At 40.9% G+C, this 18,093-nt stretch overlaps 1 protein-coding gene across 3 annotated transcripts in view; it reads right to left on the bottom strand.

Annotated features, from left to right (window-relative positions):
- L3mbtl4 (L3MBTL histone methyl-lysine binding protein 4) overlaps nucleotides 1-18,093 on the bottom strand; it is a 533,749-nt gene that overhangs the window by 111,364 nt on the left and 404,292 nt on the right. For all 3 annotated transcript variants that reach the window (XM_087564391.1, XM_087564392.1, NM_001433416.1), the window contains 1 exon segment: nucleotides 16,480-16,550. In XM_087564391.1, the coding sequence (XP_087420517.1) occupies nucleotides 16,480-16,550 (71 nt within the window).

Genomic DNA, 18,093 nt, shown 5'->3' with positions numbered 1-18,093 from the left:
GTATCCTGTCAACAACGCATGAGGCATGTTGGCTGACCCATGTGCATCTGAAGAGTCCTCTCTCTTCCCAGCCCTTCTCTCTGTAAGCATCCTAGGACTGTAGATACTATTGCACCTTGCTTTATTTGGGTTTTGGGGCTCTGAACTCTAGTTCTCATGGTCACGTGCCAACTGAACAATCTTCCCCCTTTTGAGAAGCCCCCTTACTGATTTTCACAGTAGCCGCACTAGTCTACTGGTTTATTTTCTTGATAATAATCGTTCTGACTAGGGTGAGATTAAAAACTTAAGGTAGTTTTAATTTCCATTCAAGGAATGGATGGGGATGTTGGATACTTTCTAAAATATTTATTGGCCATTTATAGTTTTTTTCCCCTTAAAAACTATGTCTATCCAGGTGAATGACCAATTTATTAATTGGCAGTGTTTTTCTTTTTACCTTGTTTTATTTTTGTAGTTCTCTAAATAGTCTTGATATTAACATCCTTTCTGGAGTACAGTTAGCAAGGGTTCCTCCCATTCTGCAGGCTGCCTGCTCACTCCTAACAGCCTAATTTGCTATGAAGCCCCAGTTTAACTCCATTTGTCAATCAAAATGAGGCGAATTCCTATGCTTCTAGAATTCTACCCAAAAATTCTCTGCCCTCACCTAAGTCCTGAGATGTTTTCATTCAACAGGTTTCATGTGTTTTGGTTTTAGAGTAAGTTGTCTAACCAAGTTAGAAATGATTTCTGTGCAGGGTGAGAAACATGAATCTAATTTCCTCTGTGGTTGCACATCCAGCCCAGGCAAGACCCTATGTGTGCACATGATTACACATCCAACACAAACAAGACTATTGCCCTTTCCCTGTGGATGCACATCCAGACTATTTGTTGATAAAGACATTCTCTAGTGAATGTGTTGGCTTGCTCATTTATCAAAAATTATGTGTCCATATTTTCATAAATTAATCTCTGTGTCTCTGGTCCCACTGGGCCACATGGTTGTTTCCTGCATCCATCCTTGTTTATTCCTTTGGTCACTGTGGCTCTGTAGTATAGTTTGAGCTCAAGTAATGTGATACTTTAAGGTGTGTTCACTGTGCTTAGAATTGCTTTGGAGATTAGCGATGTTGCTCAGTGGTTAAGATAAGCAGTTGGTGATTGACTGCTCTTCCAGAGGACCCAAGTTTCATGCCTAGTACACAGAAGAAAGATGGCAATTGCTTGAAACTACAGTACCAGAGAGTCTGACTTCTGCCCTCTTTGTGTACCAGGTACACATGTGGTGCATAGACACACATGTGGGCAAACCACACCATATGTAGAATAAAATTAAATAAATCTCTAAACACATCTTTTTTTTTTTTAAAGATCTCCTTTGGCTATTGATGGTCGTGATTCCATGTGAATTTAGGGTTCCTATTTTTTATTTTATTTTATTTATTTATTTCTTTAGTTCTGTAAAGAATGTCATTTGAAACTTGAGGGGCAATAATGTACATATACTCTGATTTTGATAGAAGAGTCATTTTTAGATTATTAATTCTATTCTTCTAATCCAGGAGCATGGAGGGTCCTTCTTAAAGGATACTTTGTATAGAGCTCTTTACAGCCTCTGTGAGGTTTACTTACAGATTTTGCTTTTAAGGCTGTTGTGAATGGAATATTTTTTTTCTGGTTTCTTTTTCAGCAAATTGGTTGTAGTTGGTACACATTAAAGCTCTTGGTTTTTAATGCATTGATTCTGTAACCTGTTACTTTAGTGGAAGCCATAGTCAGAGCCAGAAGGGCTTTGAGTGGAGTCTTTTCTCATGTTTAACTTCCTCCATTTTAGCATTTGTCCATTTCACATCTTCCTCTTGCTTTCCTACCTAAGAGTTAAGTTTTTAATGAGGAATAAGGCAGAGAGTGAGACCTCTGTCTCATGCCCGATTTGGTTTCAGCCTTTCATTATTTGGTATAATAGTGGCTACAAGTTTGTCACATATTGCTTTTATTACATTCAGGTATGTTCCTTCTAATAGTTCCTTCAAGATTTTCATCAGTAAGACCTATTCAACTTTGTCTTTTGGCTTTCCTGCACGAAAACTGTGACATTTTTGTTTTTGGGTCTCCATACAGTAAAATATATCTATTGATTTGCATATATTGAACCAATATTTGGATCTCTGGACTGTAAACACCTTGGTCATGATGTTTGAGCTCAGTTATCTCTAATCGGTTTACAAGTATCTCGTTGAAAAATTTACATCTGTATTTACTGGGGAAAGGTATGCAGTATTTGATTTTCACCGTTATTGTTTTGTGGAGTCTGGGTTCTACAGGGCTCCTAGAATGAGTTTGATCAGTCATTTTGTTTTGTGGAAAGCTTTGAGAGGTGCTGGTGCCCTTCCTTGAAAGTTGGGTAGAACCCACTCACAAACATACCTGGTCCTAGACTTCTCTTTGTGAAAAGACCTTTAACTTCTGCTTCAGTTGCTTTCATTTTGTGAACCTATTTAGGTTGCATAGATCTTTTTTAGCTTGAATTTGGTATGCTGTGCATACTTAGAAGCATAAATGTTTTTCTATAATATCATATAAATTTGCAAAAACACTCCCTGATCTATTGACTTTCATGGGAGTCTAGCGACTCACGTTCTGCTTCTAATTTGATTAAATTGAATCTGCTTTCTTTTTCACTTGGTTAGTTTGGCTACAGGTTGGGCAACTTTGTTAATCTTTTCAAAGATCAAACTGTCTGTCTGGGTGACTCTATGTATTATCCATTGAGCTCTGATATTTATTTATTATTTATTTTGGGACTTTCTGCATTTGGCTTTAACGTCTTCATTAATTTTTTTAGAGCTTGGAGGTACATCATTAGGTTGTTTCTCTCAGGGTTTTATGTTTTAATGTCTGAGCTTACATAACTGAAGCTTTCCTATTCGAACTGTCTTGTCTGCGTCTCAGATATTGTTAGATTCTTCTTTCATTTCCACTTTACCACAGGAATTGACATCTCCCCTTGAATTTTTCAATGACTTACTCTTCATTCTGAAGTATACTGTTCAGTTTTAAAGTATATAAAGAACATTTTCAGAGATTATTAATACTGTTGGTGTCTAGTATTAATGTACTGATGAGATACATGGACCTATTTTGATTTTAATATTTATTATCACTTGTTTTATGTCCTATAATGTGCTCAGTTTTATCTAAAGCTCTGTGTGCTGTCGTGAAGAAGGCATATTCCCTATCTATTGGACAGAATGTGGTATAGAAAACTTTAATTGATTTATGGTGTAATCCACTCCTCAGGTTCCTTTAAAGGACCTCTATAGATATTGGAATGGCATATCAGTTCTTCATTATTATTATTATTATTATTATTATTATTATTATTAGTAGTAGTAGTAGTAGTAGTAGTAGTAGTAGTAGTGGTAGTGTGTCTAGACATTTTTTTATACATTTTACCGTTTGATGACATTAGGGGCATCACCTACCACTTGTAGCCGTGTGTAGTGGTCCCCTTAATCTCCTTTACTATTCACTGGATGTGAGAGCTGTCATGTTAGCCTCTTTAAAGGTGCATCCAAGAAACACAAAAATCTAGGAAAGCCATTCACAATTTTAGGAGTTAATGTTCAGAATTAAGTTCCTTGCAATTTGACCCTTTAATGTTAGTTAAAGATTCTTGTTCATGGTCACTGAGAATGTAATTAGTTCAGCCACTCTGGAAATCACTAAGCAGAATATTCATGAAGTGAAAAATAAATGTACCCTATGCCCATTCCTTGCTATTCTCCCACCATCCTCCTCCACAGACCTTTGCTCAGTCATGCTTGTAGCTGCCATATTTATAATGGCCAGGGAATTGGAAGTAACCTAAACCCTTCAATACACGAATGGATAATGAAAACACACTACATCAGCACAGTAGAATACTGTTCAGCTGAAAAGAACAGTGGAGTCATGACGTTTTTGGGAGATGGATGGACCTCGAAGAGGTTGTGTTATCTTGAGGGAGGTGGCTCAGACCCAGAATCACAAATGCTGAATGTTCTCTCTCAACTGCAGCTCTGAGCTCCAAATCCTCGGGAGCAAACACAGAGTGATGCGTAACCATAGAAACCAAGAAAATATAAAGGGAACCTAAACAAGAGTGGGGCAGGCTTGAGAGGGGGAATATTGGGTGATATGAAGTAAGAAATGGAACAAACGGAGATGGGGGTTCCAACTGGGGAGGCAGGATGGAAGTGACAACAGAGGAAGGACACCAAGGAGCCTCGGGGAGGTGTCTTTATTACTGTTTTATATCCACCTAAAGTCATAGTGACATATGTAAGTGTGTGTGTGTGTGTGTGCTTGTGTGTATGTGCTTGTGTGTATATACTTGTGTGTGTGTGTGCTTGTGTGTATGTGCTTGTGTGTATATACTTGTGTGTGTGTGTTTGTGTGTGTGTGCTTGTGTGTATGTGTTTGTGTGTGTGTGTGTGTGTGTGTGTGTGTGTGTGTGTGTTATAGGAAGTTATACCAATTGTGCTGGCAATGTTTCCCCCAAAAAAACAGAGACTAAAAACAAATCCTAGTATCAAGCATGAGAGACCTCCTTTTGAATGGTTGGTCAGTGTAGACCAAGTCAACAACATGGACTAAGGATGTAGCCTTTGGTTGCCTCTCAGGAGCTGAGAGTGGGCCCCTAGTGCTGAAAACACTGCATATTTCAGCACAGGACTCTGATAATTCAAGGTGTCTGTGACCAGATGTGAGTCTCTCTCTTCTGGCCTACTGGGCTATGGCAGTAAAAATTATTATCTAAGCTACCAGGAAAGGGAAGGAGCAATTAAACTGTCTTACCCAGCTGCAATGCCTGTGACTGACAATGTTCAGCAGGGTTCATATCGCTTAGAGTGCTTTGGATTTCATTCTTTGTTTTGAGCGAGAAAGAGAAGAAAATAAAGTTGGGGGACTAGGGAGTTAAGAAGAATCTGGGGGGAGGAGGGGAGTGGGAGGGGGAAAGGGATGAAGGGGGGACTGGAGATGAGGAAATGTGGGTTATAAACCATGCCAGGAATTTGGGTAAGGTAGAGCAGATCAAGACCTGGAGACGCAGCGGGCACACACTTGAGGTTTAGATGACTCCCGGCTCCCTGTCAGACTCCTGACTTAGAACATATGTCATGCTTGTCACATAAAAGAGATGTGACCTGTGGTCACATAGTCTCAAGACAGAATTCTCCATGCTAATGACCTACCTAGAGGCCTGGAGGGCTTAGCTAATAAGTTTCCCTTCCCAGACATTCCTCCCTACAAAAGGTATCTAATCTCAGGCCCACACTGAAAAGTGGGATATGGTTTTACGCATCCATGTTCTGCCATGACAACAAACATTCTGGAACCACAGACCATCTCTTTTCACCAAGCACCACAATGGGGAGCCATGGAAAAGACCTTTGGCTATGACGCTGCAGTCTAATCTCCTGTAGAAGGCCTCTCTGTGCTCCCAGCTACAGCCACCACCAAGCCTGCATCCACCAAGCCAAGTGGGACTCGCCAATGTGACTCCCAGTGGGGCCTGGGTGTCCAAGAGTCCGAGAACCCCAAAGCCCAGGCCTCCTTGCAGGTCTAGGGACCGCTAACAGTTCCAGCTTCCTCACATTTCAGACTGCACTTTCCTACCTAGAGCAGTGTCTCGGTGCTGCCCTACAGCTCAGCACCCGCCCTGGCAGTGTGGGGTAAATGCGGTCTAACTCTGTGCGCTCTGCCTCCTGGAGCAGCCATGCCCTGTGGCAGAATGGACACAGGCCTACAACTCTACAAGGAAAACATAATGAAAATACATTGTTCGGAAAAAGATACATAAAAAGAAGTGGGAAACTGTTCTCAGACAGGAAAAAGATATGGCACAGACACATCTTTATAATAGGAAGGGTGTTGACTAAAGGAACGTTGGAAAGGAGGAAGTGATGATCTGGGACCGTGGCACAGCAGTCCCTGCACAAGCTGCAAGCAGGACATGAGGTCTGGATCCACATAACCGACACAATGCCGACACATTTGATGTTTGAACTCACCTTAAATTACTTAAATACTTAGAAAGTATGACAGGAAGATGGGCTCTGGAACAAGCTGGCTAGCGAGACTATTTCCATCATGAACTCTGGGCTCAATCGAGAGACTCTGTCTCAGAGAGTGGTAAAAGACTCCTGATCTTGACCTAGGGCCTCCACAAGTAATGTGGTTTGAATATGCTTGGCTCCTGGGAGGTGGCACTATTAGGAGGTCTGGCCTTGTTGGAGGAAGTTTGTCACTGTGTGGTAGGCTTTGAGGTCCTATGTTCAAGCTCCACCCAGTACAGAGAGAGATCCTCCTGGCTGCCTTTGGGTTAAGATGCAGAACTCTTGGCTCTTTCTTCAGGACCAAGTCAGCCTGTATGTCGTCATGCTTCCCACCATGATGACAATGTTCTAAGTCTCTGAAACTATAAGCCAGCCCCAATTAAATGTTGTCCATTTGTAAGAGCTGCCTTGGTCATGGTATCTCTTAACAGTAATAGAAACTTTAACTAAGATAACATGTCTGCATGTGTAATCGCAAACATGCGTGCCACCATATATATGACTAAATGTATGTTCTTATATACAGTGCATATATACACATGAATAATAAGAGAAAAGTACATGAGTAGATACCTCAGTCGGTAAAGTACTTGCCATCAAAGCATGGGGACTTGAGTTTGATCCCTACAACTCATGCAAAAGTTGGCTGTCCCACCTCCCTGTTGCTCTCTCTCTTACCTTTTCTTCCATACAGTTCACTGACCATTATAAAGAACATTATAAAAGAACAATATAATGTCCTAATAAGGGTTGAGCTCTTGCTCTCAATAGTTGTTTAGTACCAGTACCTTGATTAAACACAAAGGTGCTGTTCACTGCTAAGAGAAGTGCCTGTGACCAGTCTTCAGGTGTAAACACACAATTTGGAAGTCAGCCTGAGAACATGCCCATTCAGTAGAAACAGAAGCAATAGGTTGACCCCTAGGTCCCATGACATCCGCAAGCCATGGATTTTGGCCAAGCTCACAGAACCAGTTATGAGCTTCCTATAGTGAAGTAAGTCTCAGATCCAGTCAGAACACAGTTGGTTACCTCCATAATAGCATGCCACTACCACACATTGTGCCTGACACATTGGTATTGTGTCAGGTAAAGCCCATGGGTGGGTAAGACTATTGATGATTTTCAAGCTGCCTAAAGAGGTGCTTCATTATTGAAAAGCATATTAAAATTCTGGGCAGGTTACTCTACCTTTTCATTCCTTCTATAAAGTGAAAAGACAGATCCCCCCTAAACAGATAGCATACAAGAATTTTAAACCATAAATCTATTGAAGAAATTAACTAGCAATTAATTCAGCAATGTGTAGTCTACTAATAAAAAAATCTCTAGGCTCAGATAGCTTTTCTGGGGAAATATCCTGAATGGTTAAAAAGCACACATCATACATTTTTTCACAAACCCTTTATAAGAATGGAAAAACAAATGACTATTTCCCATCACGTTTGTGAAGTTATCAGATTTAAAACATCAAAACATCGTGACAGCACAAGAGAGAAAATTATAATCAGATTTTTCCTTGAATATATTTGAAAAAGTCTTTGATAAAATGTAGGTAGTTCTCATCATTCAGCAATGTGGAGTTGCAAAACTCACAGTGTATTTTAAAACATGCAGGCTGGACTTAGTTATCAATAAAAAAGAGCAATGATTTTGTCTTCCAGGTCTTTACCAATTTTACATAAAACCTCAACAATTCTCTTCCTGCCAGCTCTGTGTAAGCAATGTTACTGTTACTTACAACAGTTTTTGTCCCATTTCTTGGCCAGCATTGCCTAGTGAGGGGTATCTCCATCCTACTGGTCAGTAACAAGGGTCAGTATTTCTGGAATTGCCCATCTTATCCCCAAGATTTGTTAGAGTTGATAGTTAAGAACTACCACTTCTGTTGACTGGGTATCTTTCTGAAGAAGCAAAAGCTGTAATAAGCTGCATGGGTCTAGCACTGTGGGAGGGGAGGGAAGTACAATTATGCACTTTGCTGTTGGAGTGACACCCAAGAAGTGATGGTCTGGCCACAGCTTATGGTGCAATCTGGGACACGAATGGTGGTTTGTGATTGCACTCTGTCTACTCTCTCAACGTTAAGTCCCCTGTGTAAGGGAAATCTGAACTGTGCTGGTTGGAGTCTGGCCTTTTTTAACTTAATCATAACAACAGAAATTCACATACCTTGGAAGCATGTGAAGAAGCAAGATCTGTCTGATTATTGGTTCTCTTGATCAGCTGGGTACTAGTATATGAAGGGTACTTACTTTGAACTCATTGGATGGTACCAGTATAATTAGCACACTTTTCCATACTTACAAATACTGTTAGAGTCAAGCCATGAATTTCCATAAGGATCACTGCAATAAAAGTTTACACTTCAAGAATAAAGGAGAACAGTCATAAGCATCCTATTAGAACTAGGACGATTAGTTGATAGAATTAAATACCTGCTTATAAAAATTAGACACTAAGTAACCTGGAAATGTAGCAGTTTTCTCACTCTGCTAAAGGTCTCAGTAAACTGCATTATATTATATAGGGTAATAATAATTTTTTAAACTTATTAACTTATAACAATGTTCCTTTCTGAGATTATCTGGAGGATGGGGAATAGAGGGGATAGGGAGAGACTGGGAGGTGAAGCTGCCATTGGGATGTAAAGTAAATTAATTAATTAAAAAAATGAGACAAAGATGTTTACTGACCCTTACATCTACTCAGCACTATAGTGGAGGTGCTAGCCCAAGAAAACTGCCTCATTCCACTCAAAATTATCAGAGAAATTCTAATTAAACTGAAGACTATACCAGGTTCATGAATTGGAAGATGCCAATTCAGCTGCAACTAGATGACAGGATTACCTCAGACCACTAGATGACAGGATTACCTCAGACCCAATTAAACTGTGTGTGAGGTGTGTGTGTGTGTGTGTGTGTGTGTGTATGTGTTTAAGCTAAAATTTCACCCCCCCCAACACACACACCATATAGGATCTCTCTATTTATCCCAGGCTAACTTCAGCCTTGCTATCATGCTACCATGCCCAGTGTAGTAAGGAAAATCAAATAGAAGGAAACAAAATTGAATGGATACTATTTAGGTGGTTGAACTGGTTATATGAAGCTGAGGTAATTAAGAGAGTGTGGTATTGCCAAAATCCTGCAAATAAGCCAATTGACCAAAGCAGAGTTCAGAAGCAAATCAACATAACAGTGGTCACTAGATTTACAACAAATGACAGCTCAGTGCAGAAGAGGAGATGATGGACACCTTACTCAAAATTATTTAATCAACTGTGATTCCTGGAAAAGATGGATTCTGATTATTGTTTGATACTGTAGAGGAGATCAGCTCAAGCTGCATTCAAGAGCTAAGTCGTGATATGAACACAGAAGGCTTTCAAAAAGTGAAAATAAGTTGATGAACATGGAACAACAGGCCAGCCATTTTAAAGGCACGGAAAGGATGAAGCCCAGAAATGATGAATGATGTTGACAAATGAAATCTGAATTTGTCACAAGGTCCAATTATGAGTTCAATAAAGTTTGGCAGATGCCAAACTGGGGAAGAGAACTGCGATGAATCTATTCAACAATGGGACTCACACTTATGCACGGAGCTTCACATCAATATGAGGAAGACACTCTCGAAGGGAAACGAGAAGGCCCTTCACAAAACACAATAGTTGTGAAACAAGAAACTTTGTTCAATTTCCCTAGATCCTGGATAAATGTTAAATCTCAATGTCAGCCTAAACCCTTGCGTTTTCCTATCAAAAGGTAACTTATGGGTGATTTATCGTCAACATTTATGTTTCAATTTTAAAACCACTGGATTAGCAAAATGAGAGCTAGGCACATCCTGATTGCAAATGACCTAGACACAAAATTATTAGCTAAAATTCCCCAAATTCCAAAAGGATCTCAAGCATGATGCCATGTGGAGACCCTGGCGGGTCTGAGGTACTGGGGAGCCATGTTGTAGTAGCTCTCCCTCTTGGAGATAAAAGGACAAGCATGCCCAAGCAAGTTGACATGAGTGTCACATACTGAAAGAGCTCTGCTCAGCCTCTGCAGAAGGATCTTTTGCCCTGTGTGGATCATTCAATGGGCAAAGGTACAATCCCAGTGAAAAGTCCCAGATACCCAACTCTACCCTGAAGAAGGGACACATTGTGACCATCACCTGCATGCCCATGTTCTACTTAAGGTGGCACAAAGAAGCATTGTCTCTTACCCTGCTTTTGGTGTAGCACTTGGTACAGACTGGTGAAACAGATTTTCCCTTATCACTCATCAGTTTTTATTTTTGATTTTTACTTTTCTTGGATATTGTATGTCTTTACATTTCAAATGTTATCATCTTTTCCCCCTCTCCGATACTCCCTTCCCCCTCTCCCTGCTTCTATGAGGATGCTTGCACTCCCACCCATCCACTCTAACCTCGATAGCCTGGCATTACCCTACATTGGGGAAATAAGCCTTCACAGGACCAAGGGCTTTTCCTTCTATTGATACCGGACAATGCCATCCTCTGCTACATATGCGGCTGGAGTCATGGGTCCCTCCATGGTACTCTTTGGTTGGTTGTTTAGTCCCTGGGAGCTCTGGCAGGATCTGGTTGTTTGATATTGTTGTTCTACCTCTGGTGTTGCAAACCCCTTCAGTTCCTTCAGTCTTATCTTTAACTCCTCCATTGGAGTCCCTTTGTTCATTCCAATGGTTACCTGCAACCATCCTCATCTGTATCAGTAGGGCTCTGGCAGAGCCTCTCAGCAGACACCCATATCTGGCTCCTGTCAGCAAGAACTTCTTGGCATCAGCAATAGTGACTGGCTTTGGTGTCTGCATATGGGATGGATTCCCAGGTGGGGCAGTCTCTGGAGGACCTTTTCTTCAGTCCCTGATCTGCTCTTTGTCCCTGTATTTCCTCCCATGAGTATTTTGTTCTCCCTTCTAAGAAGGAATGAAGCATCTACATTTTGGTCTTCTTTTTTCTTGGGCTTCCTATGATCTATGAATTTTTCATTAGGTATTCCATTTTAGGGTAATATCCATTTATGATTGAGTACATATCATGTATGTTCTTTTGTGACTGGGTTACCTCACTCAGGATATTTTCTAGTTCCATCATTTTTGCCTAAGAAAGTCATTGTTTTTAATAGCTGAGTAGTACTCCATTATGTAAATGCACCATTCTACTATTGAAGGACATCTGGGTTCTTTCCATCTTCTGGGCATTATAAATAAGGCTGTTATGAACTTAGTGGAGCTTGTGTCCTTGTTATGTGTTGGAGCCTCTTTGGTTGTATGCCCAGGAATAGTATAGCTGGGTCTTCAGGTAGTACTATGTCCAATTTTCTGAGGATCATTTCATTAGATGCTAAGAAAGCATGTGACAAAATTCAACACCCCTTCTTCATGTGAAAAGTCTTGGAAAGATCAGGAATTCAAGGCCCACACCTATACATAGTAAAAGCAATATACAGCAAACCAATAGCCAACATCAAACTAAATGGAGAGAAACTTGAAGCAATCCCACTAAAATTAGGGACTAGACAAGGCTGCCCACTCTCTCCCTACTTATTCAATATAGTACTCGAATTCCTATCCTGAGCAATCAGACAACAAAAGGAGGGCCAGGGGATATAAATTGGAAAGAACAAAGTCAAAATATTATTTGTAGATGATATGATAGTATACTTAAATGACTCCAAAAATTCCACTCGAGAACTCCTACAGCAGATAAACAACTTCAGCAAAGTGGCTGGTTATAAAATTAACTCGAACAAATGAGTAGCCTTCCTCTAATTAAAGGATAAACAGGCTGAGAAAGAAATTAGGGAAATGACACCCTTCACAATAGCCATAAATAATATAAAATACCTTGGTGTGTCTCTAACAAGTGAAATGTATGACAAGAATTTCAAGTCTCTGAAGAAAGAAATAGAAGACAGAAGATGGAAAGATCTCCCATGCTCATAGAGTGGCAAGATTAATATTGTAAAAATGGTCATCTTGCCAAAAGCAATCTACAGATTCAATGCAATCATCATCAAAATTCCAACTCAATTCTTCATAGAATTAGAAAGAGCAATTTGAAAATTCATTTGGAATAGCAAAAATCCCAGGATAGTGAAAACTATTCTCAACAATAAAAGAACTTCTGGGGGAATCACCAAACCTGACTTCAAGCTGTATTACAGAACAATAGTGATAAAAACTGTCTGTTATTGGTACAGAGACAGGCAGGTAAATGAATGGAATAGAATTGAAGATCCAAATACCTATGGTCACTTGATCTTTGACAAAGGAGCTAAAACTATCCAATGGGAAAAGACCTAGCATTTTCAACAAATGGTGCTGGTTGAACTGGACATCAGCATGTAGAAGAATGCAAATTGATACATTCTTATCTCCCTATACAAAGAAAGCTCAGTCCAAGTGGATCAAAGACCTCCACATCAAACCAGATACACTGAAACTAACAGAAGAGAAAGTGGGGAAAAGCCTGGAACACATGGGCACAGGAAAACATTTCCTGAGCAGAACAGCAATGGCTTGTGCTCTAAGATCAAGAATTGACAAATGAAACCTCATAAAATTGCAAAGCTTCTGCAAAGAAGTGCAGACCGACAGGAGCCAGATGTAGATCGCTCCTGAGAGACACAGCCAGAATACAGCAAATACAGAGGCGAATGCCAGCAGCAAACCACTGAACTGAGAATAGGACCCCCGTTGAAGGAATCAGAGAAAGAACTGGAAGAGCTTGAAGGGGCTCGAGACCCCATATGAACAACAATGCCAAGCAACCAGAGCTTCCAGGGACTAAGCCACTACCTAAAGACTATACATGGACTGACCCTGGGCTCTGACCTCATAGGTAGCAATGAATATCCTAGTAAGAGCACCAGTGGAAGGGGAAGCCCTGGGTCCTGCTAAGACTGAACCCCCAGTGAACTAGACTGGTGGGGGGAGGGCGGCAATGGGGGGAGGGTTGGGAGGGGAACACCCATAAGGAAGGGGAGGGGGGAGGGGGATGTTTGCCCGGATACCGGGAAAGGGAATAACACTCGAAATGTATATAAGAAATACTCAAGTTAATAAAAAAAAAATCCTGTACACTAAAAAAAAAAAAAATTGCAAAGCTTCTGTAAGGCAAAAGACACTGTCAATAGGACAAAACAGCAACCAACAGATTGGGAAAAGATCTTTACCAATCCTACATCTGATAGAGGGATAATATCCAAAATATACAAAGAACTTAAGAAGTTAGACTCCAGAGTATCAAATAATCCTAGTAAAAATGGTGTGCAGAGCTAAACAAAGAATTTTCAACGGAGGAGTACTGAATGGCTGAGAAGCACTCAAAGAAATGTTCAACATTCTTAGTCTTCAGGGAAATGCAAATCAAAACAACCCCGAGATTCCACCTCACACCAGTCAGAATGACTAAGATCAAAAACCCAGGTGACAGTAAATGCTGGTGAGGATGTAGAGAAAGAGGACCATGCCACTCTGGAAATCACCCATCAGTTTTACACACAGATATCCTTGTAAAATGACCTTCCATTTTTTCAGTGAATGTGTGTTATTAGAAAGTAATTTATATTCTGTCACCACGTTCATTTTTATATAGTATTGTTTGGATGCTTCAAATTATACAAATCTTTAAAAACTATAGCGAACAATAAAACAGGTTTTTGGAAAGAGCCATAATAGGGTAACAATCATACTTAATGCAAATAAAATGCTTTGGGAAGGTGGTCACCGTTGGAATTTGAAAACACATTTGTGATATGAAAATAGGAAGATGTGTCTACACATAATACACAACTTAGGAAACATTCCAGAGTTTATAACTTCCCTTCACAGATTAAATAAGAACATAATTCATTTTTCTCAAACACGAACAACCCCCCAAAACTACTAATGAATAAGAAGGCATTGATTCAAATCTACACACCAAGATAAAATAACAGATGAATTGTGAATGAAGCTCATAGGCTTAGCAACAAGAGGGTGTTAAGCAATTTCTTAACCACGTGGTAGTAACACTTTGTTCTACTATTTGGTCTCACATCAGTTAGAAAACACAGGAACTGAATTGTAATGAACAAGCCTGACTGGATACAGGGCGTGTCATCTGAGCAATGAGGTAGCCTGTATGGCTAGTACATGATCCTGCAGTAGAATAGGCACCAGGATGCATTTCCCCAAGGTCCCCACACAACTGTGTGTTTTGCACAAGACAAAGGTTCCCCATATATCCTATGACACTGATGTCCAAAAGCACCGTAGACCACTCCTGAGGGGAAATGAACAGGGTTGAGTTAGAGAGTTCAATGGGTGTAGGAAAGAAAAAAACCATCTGGGTATAAACTTCTTACAAATGGTACAGAAAAGAAGAAGAGGAGGAGGATGAAGAGAAAGGAAGAAGAGGAGGAAAAGGAAGAGGAAGAGCAAGAGTAGGAGGAGGAAGAGGAAGAGGAGGAAGAGGAAGAAGGGGAGGAAGAAGAAGGGGAAGTGGAGGAGGAAGAAGAGGAAGAGGAAGAAGAGGAAGAGGAAGAGGAAGAAGAGGAAGAGGAAGAGGAAGAAGAGGAAGAGGAAGAGTAGGAAGAGGAAGAAGAGGAAGAGGAAGAGTAGGAAGAGGAAGAAGAGGAAGAGGAGGAAGAGGAGGAAGAGGAAGAGGAGGAAGAGGAGGAAGAGGAAGAGGAGGAAGAGGAGGAAGAGGGGAAAGAGGAAGAGGAAGAAGAGGAAGAGGAAGAGGAAGAGGAGGAAGAGGAAGAGGAGGAAGAGGGGAAAGAGGAAGAGGAAGAAGAGGAAGAGGAGGAAGAGGAAGGGGAAGAAGAGGAAGAGGAAGAGGAAGAGGAGGAAGAGGAAGAGGAGGAAGGGGAAGAAGAGGAAGAGGGGAAAGAGGAAGAAGAGGAAGAGGAGGAAGAGGAAGGGGAAGAAGAGGAAGAGTAGGAAGAGGAAAGAGGAGGAGAAGAAGAAGGCGGCACTGAGAAAGCTGCAAGAGACTCATCTTTCCCACTATGCAAATGCCTCTTGCTAGAGATATTTTCTATTTTGGTCAGGATGATCCTCATTACTACTTTTACTATATGAAGCACAGAACTGTGTATCTGTTTTAACAGGAACATGTACATAATTACTCTCTGCAGAAAATTTCAAAAGTGTCAAAATATGAATTAAAACACCAACACTTTTTTAAGGTTTCTTCTGTCGCTCCAAAACATGCCGCTTATGGAATGAAGGCTTGGTGCAATGGATGAGAACATTTGGAGAGGTTTCTAAAATACCCATTACTTATTTAGAGCAAGGCTTAGCTCTGGTCAGATTGCAGAGATTCTTCTGAGAAATGTCTAGCTGAACAGTGAGAGCCAAGTACCTGAATTGCCCCTGTTTCTGTTTTCTCAGGAAAAGACCCCGTTCTCTCTGTGACTAGGACGGAAACTTACAGCTCTTCTAATCCCAGGCTGAGCTTTGTCCCATCCAAAGACAGTAGTTTTTCTCTTGGCCACCACAACCCTGTGTTCAGTGACTGCCTGGCCCTTTTCTATCCTAAGAGAACTCAATCATGAGACAGCAGAGGAAAAATCACCGTCCTCTCCAGTTGTGTTAATTTCCTTCCCAATTCAGCAGAAAACTCACCGACAGATATCCTACCATGTTTTGGGGCCTCCTACCATTTAAGGGCCACAGTGGCAAAAGACATGGCATTTTGATTGTAAATGATCATTGTTATATCTGGCTAGATTTAAATATCAGTACATCTGAAGGAGGACCTTAGCTAGACACCACAGTGCTCACGCTCTCATTCTGTCTGCATTGAAAGTCACGGGAAGGAAACACCTGAGTAAAAACAGGACTTTTTTTTTTTCTTTTCCTTTTCTCGAACCCAATAAACATCTCATCTCAGAAGTTAAGCTTTCTCCCCAGCAACTTTCCGCCTGACCTACCAATAATGCACATTTATCGGCTGTCCGGGTTGTCAACCACAGTGACTTTCCTTGCTGCATTAAGTGGCTGCCGTAGAAACAGAGTGCACACTGTAAATGCTGATTTCCACAAGACTGGATCTTTCCTGACAGGAATAGGACTGCAGAGATAACTGAGGCCCTTTCACCTTTAAAAATAAGAGAGCTAAGAAGGGGACTTTGAAGTAACAGAACTTGTTACCTGGGGTGGGTAGCATGCCACGAATGAGTCTAAGAGCCTTTCCAGTCAGGTTCTTACCAGTCAGGTTCTTAGCAGCGTTCCCTACCGGAATGATGAAGCCCACCAGACACGTGAGACATTGTCCACGGCAAAAAGCAAAAGCTGCTTCTGGGCCTTGGCTACCGCTGCTCTTTTTGCTTGTTTGCTTTTTGTTTTGTTTTTGTTTTTGTTTTCGTTTTTACCTCTGAAGAGATTATCCAAGTCAGTATCTTCTCTTCCTTTGATTTTCAAACACTTTGCCTGCTGTACAAGTCTGGCGAAGAACAGAAATAAAACCTGGATTCATTATCCTGTGAGGTAAGAATAAATCATGACAGCAGCACACATTTAAATAGAACCCCCGGGTAAGCGACAGCGAATTAGCAGGTGTTTCTCTGCACAGTTTCATTACAACGTTTCCTCGGCGCAGCATTTGAGGGAAGCACGGGGACCTTTGCTCAGAGACTCTGACTTTGAAAACTGAAACTTAAAAGTCTTTCCATGCACTCATCCCGGAGAAGGATCTCTTCCGGCCCTGAGAGGGAGGTGTCTGAGACAGTGGGAAACAATAATCATTCTTCAATGTTTGGCACCTATCATTTCGATCAGAAGATCGCAGGGCCACGACTGTGCTCAGATAAGTGTATAAGTAGCTGCGTCGCACTTCTGAATGTCAGAGAATTCATTAACTTTTGTGACATTGCAGCACAGTGAGGGCTAATTTTGTGACTCATCATAGTTTCTTCATTAAAAACCGGGGTTCCCTCTGCATGGCAGAGGCAGAGTTTTACTTATTTATTTATTTATTTTTATACAATGAGACTTCTCCGTGTTTGCTAATTACCTACTAATTAATTTCAGGCAGAGAACTTGAGATAATTAATTTATCTGCATATACTTATGATTCTAATAAACTTACAACCATTTGCTTTGCACATGTGTTTCTTTGCTGCACTTAGCGGTTTCCATTTTATCCGCACGGACCGGCCTGTGACTCGGTCACAGCAGAACAGAGAAGAAAACGACTCAGCTACCAAAACTTACCTCAAAATCTGAACAGCTTATAGGTAAGTTGCGTGTTTATTTTTATCATCTATAGATTTTGTGAACACGTTTGTCACAGCAGAAATACTTTCCACTCATTAGTTAGGTATCTCTCAATCTAGATTTTTCTCAATTAAAAAAAAACAACAACAACAACAAAACAAGCAAGAGTTTGAACTTAGGCCCCATCTTTGGACCTTCTGCCATGGCGCATGGTGGACTGGGTGAGGGGCTGCCTGTGGTGTAGGCAGGGAGAGGAAATCCATCCATGTGGGAACACCTGCTTCATGCCTAGGAGGCAGTTCCTTGGTCCGTGACCCAGAGTGACGCTCGACATCTTAGTGTACAATCTGTGATATGGACATACCCCATGCCTACCGCGTTGGTCTGTGGACTCAGTACACAACATTTTTTAAAACACAGTACAGGCGGACCAATATGTAAACAGTCTGTAGACTATTTTAAAGTTCCCTGTGTATCTCCATGTTGTGAGGATTCATTTGCACTCTTCTAGAAAAGGCATGTGACCTACAGAGAGACGATTTAAGCGTAAGCAGCAAGTATCTGATGATCAATGTGAAATGGTGGATGCTACAACCCACGGGGTTCAGTGTTATAGCCTAGACGTTTTGTAAAGAGGATAAGGAGAAAGAACAATTTCAGCTCTGCTCACCTGGTTTTAGACACCTTTATGGAATTTGCCCTTAATTTTATAAAGTTTCACCACATCATGAATTATATGAAATGCTCTTACAGCGTCCCTCTGCAGCCTG

This window comes from Rattus norvegicus, chromosome 9, assembly GCF_021556685.1.
Source record: "Rattus norvegicus strain SHRSP/BbbUtx chromosome 9, alternate assembly SHRSP_T2T, whole genome shotgun sequence".
Classification (NCBI taxonomy): domain Eukaryota; kingdom Metazoa; phylum Chordata; class Mammalia; order Rodentia; family Muridae; genus Rattus; species Rattus norvegicus.
The sequence above is the reverse complement of the archived record's forward strand: the minus strand, read 5'-3'. Positions and strand labels throughout refer to the sequence as shown.